This window comes from Carcharhinus amblyrhynchos, chromosome 14 (genome assembly GCF_965287045.1).
Source record: "Carcharhinus amblyrhynchos chromosome 14, sCarAmb.v2.hapA, whole genome shotgun sequence".
In the NCBI taxonomy this organism is placed as follows: domain Eukaryota; kingdom Metazoa; phylum Chordata; class Chondrichthyes; order Carcharhiniformes; family Carcharhinidae; genus Carcharhinus; species Carcharhinus amblyrhynchos.
Window position 1 is genome coordinate 75391768 of NC_137337.1, and position 14915 is coordinate 75406682.

Sequence of the window (14915 nt, forward strand, 5' to 3'; positions counted from 1 at the left end):
CGTGCTTAATTCTCCCTCAGTGTACCCAAACAGGCGCCCGAGTGTGGTGACTCGGGGATTTTCACAGTAACTTCATTGCAGTGTTAATGTAAACCTACTTGTGACACAAATGAATAAAAAATAATTTTATCTGGCTAGTTTAATCCAAAAACAGGTTGTAATAACTCAGATAGCCTGATTGGAAAGGAATGGTATTTGGATCCAGGTCAGCAGTAATGAAGCAAGGGTCTGCCCTATCCCGCAGGCCAACCCTCCAACTCTCCTGTGACATCTCACTTCCCTCTGGTGTTGCAGACATCTTTGCCATAAACTGTGGATCCCAACATGTGCTGGTTAGGTGGATTGGCCATGCTAGATTGCCCTTTAGTGTCCCATGTTGTGCAGGTTAGGTACATTAATCATGCTAAATTGCCCCTCACTATCCAAAGATGTGCAGGTTAGATACATCAATCATGCTAAATTGCCCCTTAGTGTCCCAAAATGTGTAGGTTAGGGGTTTAGCAGGGTAACCGCATGGGGTTATGGTGTTAGGGCAGGAGTTGTGCCTGGGTAAGATACTCTTTCACAGAGCTGGTGCAGAGTCAATGGCTGAATAGCCTCCCTCTGCACTGTAGGTATTCTATTCTATTCTATTATATCTGATTCAAAACATTGGCTCTATTCTCTTTCCACAGATGCTGTCAGACCTGCTGAGATTTTCCAGCATTTTCTGTTTTTGTTCCAGCATCTGCAGTATTTTGCCTTTTTATCAGTAAGCGTAATTGTCTGGTGAGCTCATGAATGATAAATGGAACATAGAAACCCTACAGTGCAGAAAGAAGCCATTTGGCCCATCGAGTCTGCACCGACCACAATCCCACCAGGTCCTATCCCCATATCCCTACATATTTACCCGCTAATCCCTCTAACCTACACTCCTCAGGACACTAAGGGGCAATTTTAGCATGGCTGATCAACCTAACCCGCACATCTTTGGAGTGTGGGAGGAAACTGGAGCACCCGGAGGAAACCCACGCAGACACGAGGAGAACATGCAAACTCCACACAGACAGTGACCCGAGCTGGGAATCAAACCCTGGTCCCTGGAACTGTGAAGCAGCAGTGCTGACCACTGCACTACCGTGCCACCCTGGAATGTTAATGAGCTGCGATTGAATGTGAACTACCACTCTCTGGTTGGAGTGACAGACCGAAGAATTAAACAGCATTGTGTTCATGTGTTTGCTCGTCGACATGTGATCGTGACCCAGATGCCAGGAATGTGACAAGCAAGTTACAGTTAACCTCAGTGAGATTTATCAAGTAACACTAAAAATATCTGTGTAGACCTTGGTTAGCACATATATCCCACATCAATGCATATTTTTGAGATGTGATTTACACAGCTGTAAACACCAATCCCAGATAATCCATTCACAGTTGAAAATGTTTGCTTTATGTTAATTTACATATCATTAATATGAGTCACAATTATGTAGTTGACAAATAATACCTCCTGCATAACTGCCATTTTCTTTACATTTGATTCTGATGAGCTGTCTGTTGTTCAGGAGGAAATTGAATCTCACTTCATGGGAAACTGTCTTCCTGGCATAAAAACAAACTTAAATAATGTCATGTTTGGACCATTTGAACATCAGGCTCATTAAATAGCTTTGATGTTTTAACATCCCTGCTGACGATGTTTGGGATGGCACAGTGGTTGGCAGTGCTGCCTCACAGCGCCAGGGACCCAGGTTTAATTCCGGTGACTGTCTGTGTGGAGTCTGCACGTTCTCCCCTGACTGTGTGGGTTTCCCCCGGGTGTTCCACCTTCCTCCCACAAAGATGTGTGAATTAGGTTGATTCGAAATGATAAATTGTCCCTTAGTGTCAGGGGGATTAGCAGGGTAAATACGTGGGGTTACAGAGATAGGGCCTGTGAGTCAGTACAGGCTCGATGGGCCAAATTGCCTCTTTCTGCGCTGTAGGGATTCTATGATCTTTCAAAGCAATTCGTGTTGATAGACTGAAATTAAATGACTCTTTGGGAATATAGAAGTCGTGCTATAAATATTCATAGCCCAAGGATTGAAACATTTGCTTAGTGAGGGCACAGTGGCACAGTGGTTAGCACTGCTGCCTCACAGCACCAGAAGCTCAGGTTTGATTCCTAGCTTGGGTAATTGTCTGTGTGGAGTTTGTACATTCACCTTGTGTCTGTGTGAGTTTCGTCCCACAGTCTGAAAGACGCGCTGGTTGGGTGCATTGGCCGCGCTAAATTCTCTGTCAATGTACCCGATCAGGCGCCAGAGTGTGGCAACTATGGGATTTTAACAGTAACTTCATTGCAGTATAAATTTATTTCTGAATCAAATAAATAAACTTTAAATTACTTTCCCTCAATACTTTGACTCTTTGCAGCCAGGATATTTGAGTTAGGTTCATTGATGAGAGTTGTACAAAATATGTGTCTCGCTCAGGGTTCATTGCTACAGTTTTGGAGCGAGTCCAGTGGTGTCTTAAGGAGGCGATGTATGATGCATTACCATCTGTAACACAATTTAAGAAAACATAGAGTAGTGACAAGGGATAAGACTGGGTTCTTTAAATTATTCTGTGCAGTTTTAATAGAAAAGAGGTGGCTGTAATTCTTAGACAGATACTTCCTGAGTGTATCAATGCAAAGCCAGGATTCACAGCAGGAATATCGCAGACATTGATGACTAGGAATTTCAGTGGAGATTTAAGGTCTATCCAATAGTCTTGTGTGGAATGTGGAATGCATTTAAGAACAAAAACCTTTGGAGGAGAGGGGGAGCAAGGGTCAATTGGTTCAGTAGCAAGCTGGGCGTGGGGCTGCGCTGATAACAACATGCACTGGATTCCTGCTGAAAGGTCAGCGCAGAGAGAGAGCCTCCGAATTTGTTCTGAGCCGTGCCGGCAGTGAGAGTTGAGGCACTTGAGGTTGAACCCACTCCATCAACGTGCCGTCAGTGTAATTACAGACTCCCCTTAATGACAGGCTGCGGTGACCCTGCCCACTTCACCTTTATGCAGTCATTAAAGAGCTTTTATGGCCTTGTTTACCCTTCCGAGCTCCGTCTGGGACAGCAAAATTGTTCCATCAACATTGTCAGCCGCTGCTTTTCAACTTCTGGGCCTTGATCAACAAGTGAATCTGCGCCCAGGCAACCCTTTCATCTGATTTTCTTTTTTGACTTAAATTAGTGCAGGCTCAGGATTGAAATAGAAGGAACAATGTCGAGTGACCCTATAGAACTGATGCTTATGGGGTAAGTGAATACAAATCATTGGCTGTTAAAAGCTGTCAGACAAGAATGTGATGCTGAGTGGTCCAGTGTGTACTGAGGATGCCTCATAGATTCTATTGGATTCCTATGCTAATCTCACCCCCGTTAACAATAATCCTTTGAGGTGCATTTCTTCGACAAAAAAACTTTATATATTGGGAATATTTTTAATTGAGGCAAGAGAATAGTGTTCTCAACTCCTGTTAAAGATGTCTGGCACTTGAAGTGTACCAAACGACCTTGCTAAAACACTGGCGAAGGTTTGCCTCTTTCGTTTGTTTGCTCGCAGCTGTCTAAAGTGAGTCTTAAGATTGGAATTCTTTAAGAGGGAAGAAAATGGCACGGTGGTTAGCACTGCTGCCTCGCAGCATCAGGGACCCCAGCTTGGGTCACTGTCTGTGCAGAGTTTGCACATTCTCCCTGTGCCCGCATGGGTTCCTCCGGGTGCTCTGGTTTCCTCCCACAGTCCAAATGAGGTGCTGCTTAAGTGCCATTGGCCATGCTAAATTCTCCCTCAGTGTGCCCGAACGGGCGCCGGAGTATGGCAACTAGGGGATTTTCACAGTAACTTCACTGCAGTGTTAATGTAAGCCTACTTATGACACTAATCAATAAAATAAATAAATGCATATGATTGGGCATGCGCCCAATCTAAGCACCCGTCAAGTAGAAACACATATATTGCTAAAAAGAGGGACATGTTGTTGAAGCTTTCTGTTTTGCACCCATCAGGACAAATGCAAGAATGTCAAATTTCAAACATCACAACAATTAATACTACAGGAATTATTTTGATTGGCCAAGGTGTTGCCATGAAAAAAACAACAGGGAACTATAGGCTCCCTCAACTCCTTTTTATAAAAGCCACAAGGTTTGACCATGTTCCTCTTGTCTGTTCGCTATTTTCAAACCTTGCACCTTTCTTGAATTTCCTAAGAATTTGGGGAACCAATAGTTCCCTGTGGCTTTCTCTATGGCAATGCCTCGGCAAATTAAAGTAAACCTTGCCAACCAACTCAGCACACTTGTAAATTGTGATTATTTGAAATTTGGCATTCTTGTGTTTGCTCTGATGAGTGCAAAATGAAAAACTTTGGCAACTTGCCTTGCTTTTCAGCAGTGTTCAGGTTCTGTGGTACCAAGCGACTGTGTAAATACACAGATTATGGGCAAGATTCCCTGGCCTTCCAGCCATGTGTTTTCCGCCGGCAGGAGGTGGCCTCTTGTCCCACCGCTTTCAATGGGAATTCCCATTCATGTCACCCCATGTCGGCGAAAAGCCGATGGGTGGGAATGTGCTGCCGGCGGGACTGGAGAATCCTACCGCTGGCAAACAACATGCCATCTCCTGCTGGTGGGAAGCACATGCCTGGGAGGCCAGAGGATTCTGGACTATATATCCAATCCAGATGCCCAGCAAGAGTTGGCACTGTGATTAGCACTGCTGCCTCACAGCGCCAGGGACCCGGGTTCGGGTCACTATGTGGAGTTTGTGCATTCTCCCCATGCCTGTGTGGGTTTCCTCTGGGTGCTTCAGTTTCTCCCTACACTCCGAAAGATGTGCTGGTTAGGTGCATTGGCCATGCTAAATTCTCCCTCAGAGCACCTGAACAGGCACTAGAGTGTGGCGACCAGGGGATTTTCATAGTAACTTCATTGCAGTGTTAATGTAAGCTTACTTGCGACACTAATAAATTAAGAAAAGATACACATGGGATGAGGTATGTGATATATTCACTTAGATGTGTAGCATGACACTGCAATTCCATTGTAGGAACAACTACAGAACAACTCAGTATAACAGCAGACACAAGAAAAATGTTCATATTAAACACAACACAAAAAGAGTGGGTTATATTCTGTTGAAATTTTGAATTTATCAATTGATTGCTTATTTTAAGAGTGTAGATTGAACGTCAATTAGAAGAAAACAAATGATCTCAATTATAGAATCCCTACAGTGTAGAAGGAGGCCATTTGGCCCCTGGAGTCCGCACCGACAACAATCCCACCCAGGCCCTATCCCCGTAATCCCTCTAACCTGTGCAACTAAAGAGCAATTTAGCATGGCCAATCCATCTATCGCGCACATCTTTGGATGGCGGGAGGAAACTGGAGTACCCAGAGGAAACCCACACAGACACGGGGAGAATGTGCAAACTCCACATGGACAGGGAATCGAACTCGGGTCCCTGGAACTGTGAGGCTGCAGTGCTAACCACTGTGCCACCGTGCTGCTCACTGAGAGAGATTCAAATGTGGTGGATCTTGAAGAAGTCTGGAAAAACACTAAGCTAATACAATGATGCTTTTGTGAGGAAGGCAGACAAAATTGATACAAGTGATTATTCCGTACTCAAGTGATGATAATAAATCTTTCGCCTTGTAAAATATCTGCCTTCATCCTTAAGAAAACTGGAACTTCCCAAGTAATACATCAGATATAGCAGGTTTTTTGACCTGACTGTGTAGCACATTGTGCTATTTACATCGTGTCACTACCAGGGGACAATGAAACACCGGTTTCAAGTGGTGTGGGAAACCAGTGTGTGTTTGTGCTAAGCCAATAGTGTTGTTATAAGTCATTCCCTAGAACTAAACTGGTGATAATGGGTTCTTCCCTGTTGCTAAGATAATTTTACAAAGGTCACACTTTAAATGTTTAATTTCACTTAAATGCCTCAATTGCCCCAATATCCTCCAAGAATTTATCATACAAAAATACACATTTTTTTCTTCTAAAGCCAATGGAAACCATAAAACAATCCATTTAAGAAGTCCCACAACGCCAGGTTAAAGTCCAACAGGTTTATTTGGAATCACGAGCTTTTGGAGTGCTGCTCCTTCCTCAGGGGTCACCCACCCCAGGCCAAAGCCGGCATCTCCACATCAATCCATTAGAGTGTAATCCATATTACATGACACACACATGTCCGTTGCAAGTCACATGGGATGGAATTTTTTGCCCGCGTTTGCCCTGAAACCGGAAAATTAGGCCTGAGGTCGACGGACCTCCCAGTGGTCCTCCCCACGCCCGCTCCGATTCCTGTGACGGGCGGGATGGGAAAATTTGCCCCCTAGATTCAACGTGAGAAATCATTCTGTTATTTTTCTTTAATAATGGAAAGAATTCTAACTTGAAAGATTGATTCAGTGGAAGAGGGCACAATGTACTAAGGCTTCCATCTGGTGCAACATTTTATTGGCTTTCAGCAGCTGTACTTTAGATACTGATGAGGTACAGATTTTTTTGTACAGATAGGTAGAGACCAAGAAGTCACGTACTAGGAGGTATATTTATTTATAAATTTAACAGTGCCACAAAATCATGTGAGCGCATTGAGCATGTTTTATGGCCTTGTTGGTTCCGAAACTGTGAAATCCCGCCCAAGGTCAACAGACCTTTCTGTTGTCCGCCCCTCGCCCGCTCCGATTCCATGGAGGGCGGGGTGGTAGAATTCTGGCCATAGAGTTTTTCCTGTTTGAGAGTTCCTATCCTAAATCCTTATCCTGTCCTCTTTTCTAATTCCCAATGGACATTTGCCAAAGAAATCATTATTTATTCAATGGAGAAGCTCTTGTTCACTTTTTTTCACAAGTGGATTCTGTCGGATTTATGGCCTCGTTAAAAAAACTCAGTTCCAATTTGGCAAAAACCGCCAGGAAATTTCCAGAAAATTTTGACAACCTGAATAACATGTGTTTAAAAACTGAAAGATGTAGACACTGTTTAGAAATAAAACCTGATTTATCTTTCATTACTGCTGATGTCTTGGCAGGGGCTAACCAACACTGTACATGTTTGAATAATACATGTAGCTATATTGCCGTGACTGGGGGATTTTGAAAGACGTGCTGGTTGGGTGCATTGGTCGTGCTAAATTCTCCCTCAGTGTACCCGAACAGGTGCCGGAGTGTGGTGACTAGGGGACTTTCACAGTAACTTCATTGCAGTGCTAGAAACATAGAAAATAGGTGCAGGAAAAGGCCATTTGGCCCCTCAAGCCTGCACCACCATTCAGTATGATCATGGCTGATCATATACTTTCAGTATCCCACTCCCACTTTCTCTCCATATCCTCTGATCCCTTTAGCTGTAAGGGCCACGTCCAGCTCCCTCTAGAACACATTTAACAAATTGGCCCCAACAGTTTTCTGTGGTAGAGAATTCCACAGGTTCACAACTCTCTGAATGAAGAAGTTCTTCCTCTCTCATTGCAGCTTTATAAGACCCTAGTCAGACCCCACTTGGAGTACTGTGCGCAGTTATGGTCGCCTCATTACAAAAAAGATGTGGAAGCCATTGAAAGGGTGTAGAAGAGATTTACAAGGATGTTGCCTGGATTGGGTGTCATGCCTTATGAGGATAGGTTGAGGGAGCTCGGTCTTTTCTTCCTGGAGAGACGAAGGATGAGAGGTGACCTGATAGAGGTTTGTAAGATGTTGAGAGGTATAGATAGGGTGGATTCTCGGAAGCTATTTCCCAGGGGCTGAAATGGTGGCTACGAGAGGACACAGGTTTAAGGTGCTGGGGAGTAGGTACAGAGGAGATGTCAGGGGTAAGTTTTTCACTGAGAGGGTGGTGGCAGAGTGGAATCGGCTGCCGTCGGTGGTGGTGGAGGTGAACTCGTTGGGGTCTTTTAAGAGACTTCTGGATGAGCGCATGCGATTTAATAGGATTGAGGGTTATAGGTAGGCCTAGTAGGTAGGGATATGATCAGCACAACTTGTGGGCCGAAGGGCCTGTTTGTGCTGTAGTTTTCTATGTTCATTCCTGAATAGCTTACTCCTTATTCTTAGATTCTGCACTCTAATTCTGCACTTTCCCAACATTGGGAACATCCTCCCTGCATCTAGCCCACCCAGTCTCAGGATTTTATATTTATATGTTGGCACAGTGGTTAGCACTGCTGCCTCACCACGCCAAGGACCCGAGTTCAATTTCCAGCTTGGGTCACTGTCTGTGCGGAGTCTGCAAGTTCTCCCTGTGTCTGTGTGGGTTTCCTCCGGGTACTCCGGTTTCCTCCCGCAGTTCAAGGATGTTAAGTGGATTGAACATGATAAAGTGCCCTTTAGTGTCAGGGGGACTAGTTAGGGTAAATGCATGTGGCTATGGGTTAGAGCCTGGGTGGGATTGTGGTTGGTGCAGCCTGAATGGGCTGAATGGCCTCTTTCTGCACTGTAGGGATTCTATGGTGCTGTGTTTCCATGAGATCCCCTCTCATTCTTTTAAATCCCAATGAGTACAAGCTCAGTCAATCCAGTCTCTCCTCATATGTCAGTCATGTCATTCCAGTAATCAGTCTGGTTAATGTAAGTTTACTTGTGCCACTAATAAATAAGTTTTAAACATTAAACTCTTCAGAAGAAAAAGCATCAACAGACATTTTTCCCGCTGACGGTGGCACAGTGGTTAGCACAGCTGCCTCACAGTGCCAGGGACCCAGGTTCGATTCCCGGCTTGGGTCACTGTCTGTGTGTGGAGTTTGCACATTCTCCCCATGTCTGTAGGGTTTCCTCCAGGTGCTCCGATTTCCTCCCACAGTTTGAAAGACTGGTTAAGTGCGTTGACCGTGCTAAATTCTCCCTCAGTATACCTGGAATGTGATGACTAGGGGATTTTCACAGTAACTTCATTGCGGTGTTAATGTAAGCCAACTTGTGACTAATAAACAAACTTTATTGCAAAATGATTTCTTTTCTGTTCCTTTTTTTATTGCCCTAAAGTCTGAAGTTGATGAAATCGAATTAACAAACAGAGTGTTCGATAAGGTGATTAGTTGTACTTGCTGACTTGTTGCTATCTTTTTGGTTCCAGGCTAACGGAGCGTCATACGTATCAAAAGACCAGTTGACTTCCTTACTGGATGAGTGCGTCCGATGTCAAAGTTTAGGAAGAATATCTGAAGATACAGCTTTGGATGGTAATTCTGAACCTGCTGGTTCTTTGTGTCTCCCACGGCCTCCGTCAGTGACTATCTACAACACTCCACGGCTGTCGGAATCTGTCCTTTCCCAGCTTTTGGAGGATGCGTACAACGCCGGCCTTTCTCCAGCCCCCAGTAGAGCTGAGGGAGGGATCAAACCGTTAGCTGGTGTTATTGAGAGTGAAGATCCCAACTACTATCGCAACAAGGTCACGGCCAACATCAAGTTGGCCATTCCGTCGGCAGAAGACGATAAGTCGGAGAGTGAAGTGGAAAGGTGGACATCAGGCAATAGTGCAGAATCCTACATGGCCAGGGCTCTGGAGATCAAACAAGTGAAAAAGCCCACATTCCTGGATGGTCCAAATCTTGACGAATCCATGGACAAGGAACTGTCAACAGATGACAACAGTCCCACCATTCCACAGTTACAACACAGAGGTACTGTTATACCCCATCATCACTTAAAATTTCATTTCGATCGGAGCACTGAATCAAAAGTAATTGTTTCAGCATTTTGTATCCTGTACCAATCTATCATTTAACACCTGGAGTATTGTGCAGAGTTTTAGTCCCCTTATTTGAGGAAAGATGTAGTGGCATTGGAGGCAGTTCAGAGGAGGTTCACTAGGTTGATTCCAGAGATGAGGGGTTTGTCGTATGAAGAGAGATTAAACAGTTTAGGCCGATACTCTCTGGAATTTAGAAGAATGAGAGGAGATCAAATTGAGGTTTACAAGATGATAAAAGGTCTGGATAAAGTAGACATGGAGTGGATGCTTCCTCTTGTGGGGCATTCTGGGATGAGAGGTCATAGTCTCAGGATAAGGAGCGGCAAATTTAAAACAGAGTTGAGGTGAAACTACTTAACCCAAAGCATTGTAAATCCGTGGAATTTGCTACCCCAAAGTGCGGTGGGTGCTGGGACAGTGAGTGAATTTAAGGAGGAGTTAGACAGATTTTTAATTGGTAATGGGGTGAAGGGCTGTGGGGAGAAGGCAGGAAAATAGGGATGAGGAGCATATCAGCCGCGATCGAATGAATGGCGGAGTGGACTCGATGGGCCGAATGGCCTAATTCCATTCCTATATCTTATGAGCTTGCATAGGATCCAGAGGATATGCGGATGTGTTTCAATGTTTATATACCGAGTGATTGAGCTGCTGTTCCCTCCATGAGTTTTCTTTTTAGAAGTTTCAAATAGGTGTCTGCTTGTTTATATGTGGTTCATTCTGATAGTGTCGTGCCAAGAACAGCCAGGCAAGTGCTGCTGAACAACCAGTCAGGCCAGAACCCAGTTTAGTAACGGACATTTCAGTTTGCCAGGATTGCTAACCTGTCTGGGTAATAGTCATGTATTCATTTACTTAAAACGAATGGATGGCACGGTAGCACAGTGGTTAGCACTGCTGTTTCACAGCTCCAGGGACCTGGGTTTGATTTCTGGCTTGGGTCACAGTCTGTGTGGAGTTTGCACATTCTCCCCATGTCTGCGTAGGTTTCCTCCCACAGTCCAAAGATGCGTGGGTTAGGTTGATTGGCCACGCTAAAAGAAAAATTGCCCTCGGTGTCCTGGGATGCATAGATTAGAAGAATTAGTGGATAAATATGTAGGAATATGGAGGTGGGACCTGGGTGGGATTGTGATCGGTGCAGACTCGATGGACTGAATGGCCTGTTTCTGTACTGTGGGGTTTTCTATGTTTTTCTTTTATTCATTTACGGGACATGGGCATCGTTGGCTCGCCAGCATTTACTGGCCATTCTTAGTTGCTTGAGGGCAGTTGAGAGTCAACCACATTGCTGTGGAGTCACACGTAGGCCTGACCAGGTAAGGACAGTAGATTTCCTTCCCTAAAGGACATTAGTGAACCTGATGTGTTTTTCTGACAATCGACAGTGGTCATCAGCAGATTCTTAATTCCAGATATTTTTCATTGAATTCAATGTCATTTGCTTTATGGTTTTGCAATTGTTTCAAAAAGAATCTTTATCCACTCTTCCAACTAATTAAAGATTTACTAGGATGCTACTAGGACTTGATGGATTGAGTTATAAGGAGAGGCTGAATAGACTGGGACTTTTTTCTCTGGAGTGCAGGAGGCTGAGGGGTGAGTTTATAGAGGTCTACAAAATAATGAGGGGCACAGATCAGCTAGATAGTCAATATCTTTTCCCAAAGGTAGGGGAGTCTAAACCAGAGGGCATAGGTTTAAAGTGAGAGGGGAGAGATACAGAAGTGTCCAGAGGGGCAATTTTTTCACAGAGAGGGTGGTGAGTGTCTGGAACAAGCTACCAGAGGTAGTAGTAGAGGTGGGTACAATTTTGTCTTTTAAAAAGCATTTAGATAGTTACATGGGTATGATGGGTATAGAGGGATATGGGCCAAATGTGGGCAATTGGGATTAGCTTAGGTGTTCAAAAAAAACGGCAGCCTGGACAAGTTGGTCTGAAGGGCCTGTTTCCATGCTGTAAACTTCTATGTCTCTATGAATATATGGTTAATTTATATTCATTACCTATAACCTCTTCCACCATCCAATGGTTAACTGTGGTTAACGCTGTTGCCTCACAGCACCTGGGAACCGAGTTCAATTCTGGTTTGGGTCACTGCCTGTGTGGAGTTTGCACATTCTCCCCATGTCTGTGTGGGTTTGCTCTGGTGCTCATGTTTCCTCCCCTAGTCCAAAGATGTGCAGATTTGGGTTGATTGGCCATACTAAATTGCCCCTTAGTGTCAGGAGGTTAGCAGGGTAAATAAATGGGTTTATGAGGATTGGGCCTGGGTGGGATTGTCAGTGCAGACTCGATGGGCTGAATGGTCTCTTTCTGCACTGTAGGAATTCTATATTAGCCACCCTTATTGGATATAAGTTTAAGTTTAACTTAAACTTAGGGATTCTATCACATTCTATGTTAGCCATTCTTATTGGATATCGGAAGATACTTAGGGGTTTTGTAATCAACCAGTTTGATGCCCTTAGTGGAATTAAGTCAGTAAACTTCTGTGTAGCTGTCCTGCACAGGTACATATTTACAGGGAACCTATTTTGTATTCGTTATCCATAGCTGGCTATTATTAGATTTGTCATTTACTTAATATCACAACAGTCTTGTAAAGCTGTTCAGTTACATGTAACTTATCAGTTGCTGATTGTTAATCGTTAAGATCTTTAACTCAATCCCAAATGCTATCGTTCCTTTGAACACACTGTTTTATTATGTGTCATTGTTCTGCGGACACTGTGAGTGACACTGCACCAGTCCTGTCCGTTAATTAGACCACCCTTACTCTTGCACATTTCTCCCAGCGAGTCTGCGCAAGCACCCCCTCAAAGTACCATTAGAATGGCACAGTCGTTCGTACTGCTGCCTCACAGCGCCAGAGACCTGGGTTCGATTCCCAGCTCGGGTCACTGTCTGTGTGGAGTTTGCACATTCGCTCCGTGCCTGCATGGGTTTCGTCTGGGTGTTCCAGTTTCCTCCCACAGTCCAAAGAGGTGCGGGATAGGAGCATTGGCCATGGTAAATTGCCCCTTAGTGTCAGGGGGACTAGCTAGGGTAAATGCATGGGGTTGTGGGGATAGGGTGGGATTGTGATCACTGCAGACTTGATGGGCCAAATGGCCTCCTTCTGCACTGTAGAGATTCTATGATTCTATAACTCAACACTTGCCAACTAAGGAAAATAAACAGCAGAAGTTATGATGTTAATAAAAGAAAGAAGAGATAATTTATATAGCTACAATCTGGTATAATTACAACATAAGGGTGACGAATACTGGAATATGAGAGGCAAAGAGGATGTATGAGAATAGATGGGTAGCTAACATGAGAGAGAACTCAAGTCTTTTATAAATATACAAATAGTGTAAGTCTAGTCAAAGGAAAGGTGGGGATAATTAACAGGAGAATATTTTGCAGGAAGCAGAGGTCGTGGCTGAGATATTAAATAAGCTCTTTGTATCCGTCTCCACCAGATGCTGCCAATGGCCATGCTTAAAAATACTGCACCAATGGGTGCACCAATTTTTCTTTACCCAACTTTTGAGCAAGTTTGCTTTCCAGCAATAGTCACTGTAAAACTATTAGCAATGGGAACTCTGGCTGATTCTTCTCCTCCCAAATCCAGGAATGCTGTAGCTCCCACCATCTTAGAATATTTCTGGGACCATTCCTCTGACATTCCTGGTCTGCATATTTCAGTGAGGGAAATCATTGATTCAGTGTTTATTGAAAATTTCTGCTGCTGAATATTTGATTCACGCTGTTGAATATGCCTTTATTTTCTCTCTAGATGGTGAAAGTGCTGCCAACAGCGAGCTGGAACAGCAGTAGGAGAAACATCGTGACTGCGTTTTATGGCAATTTAATGTCAGAGGTTTATGAAGTAGTCTTTATTAAAGAATTGCAAGTCTGGTCCCGAGAAAACATTGTTGGTGCCAATCACTCTGGGTAGTCAGATCTTTAGTATTTAAATTCCCCAATTTATTAGCCATAGTTGGGTGATCCACAGACATTGCACAAAGCACATCATTTTAAGGGAATATGATTTTTATTTTGTTTTGCAATTGCTTCGATCCAGTTGTGGTTCCTCGCGTTGAACTTTGCTTCTGTCATGGAGCAGGGTAACCCGGTTAAACGGAGTACGAAAGCAGATTGCTCTTCCGACAAATTCTGGAGAAGCAATCAAGAGGAGATATTCTTATTCAAGCTTGACAAGGTCTTACTGAGCCGCCATTTTGGGTAAACGGGCAAGGAAGTACCAGCTTAGGTGATGTAGCTGATTAGGTACCCTCTGCTGAGTATCTGGGACCTCTACCAGGCTTTAGGGATGGCGCAGACGCGATATCAGGCCTTGGAGACAGTGCTGAGGAGATCTATTGGAAAGGCACCAGGGATAAGGGGATTTCAGTTATGTCAAGGAATGAGAGAAATGTTAGTTGTTCCCTTGGAACGGAGAAACGTTTGGAGTGATTTAGTTCACAATGATGAGGGGTTTTGGCAGAGTAAGTAAATAGAAACCCTTTTCACTGACAGGAGAGTATAAACAGAGAACTCAGCGGTAAGATAACTGGCAGTAAAACTGGAAGGGAGATGACCATAAATTATTTTATGCAGCAAGTTGTTTTATGCTCGACAGTGCAATGCTGGAAGAATGATTGACACAGATTGGATAGTAACTTGCAAAAGGGAATCAGGTACATTCTTAAAAAGGAAAGTTTTTCAGGGCTCTTGGGAAGGAGAAAGGGAGTGGAACTAAAGGCTAAACTGCTGGCACACGATTGATTGGCTGAATGGCCTCATTCTGTGTAACATGGTTTGCACTGAATCACGGTCACGTACTTGAACCTGAGGTTATATCAGGGCCATCCCCACCCACCCCCTAACCATCCCACCCCATCCCCGAACCACCCCACTCCCACATCCCCCTCACCTTCCCCCCACAAACCATCTTCAAATACTGCTGAGGAATTGTGATTGGCTATTTCCTGCTGTATAGAAAGGATGAGACATTCACCCCAAGCTCTGTCCAGGATCTCAAGAAACTACAAAAGGTCGTGAATGTAGCCCAATCCATCACGCAAACCAGCCTCCCATCCATTGACCCTGTCTACACTTCCCGCTGCCTCGGGGAAAAGCAGCCGGGATAATCAAGGACCCTACACACCCCGGACATTCTCTCTTCCACCGT

The 14915-nt window shown here is 44.3% G+C and overlaps 1 protein-coding gene across 2 annotated transcripts in view; it reads left to right on the forward strand.

Moving 5' to 3' along the window:
- fsip1 (fibrous sheath interacting protein 1) overlaps positions 1–14582 on the forward strand; it is a 295310-nt gene extending 280728 nt beyond the window's left edge. For both annotated transcript variants that reach the window (XM_080202068.1, XM_080202069.1), the window contains 2 exons: positions 9112–9661; positions 13518–14582. In XM_080202068.1, the coding sequence (XP_080058194.1) occupies positions 9112–9661; positions 13518–13558 (591 nt within the window). In that variant the 3' untranslated portion in view covers positions 13559–14582. The remainder of the gene's footprint in view (positions 1–9111; positions 9662–13517) is intronic.
- The last annotated feature ends 333 nt before the right edge of the window (positions 14583–14915 follow it).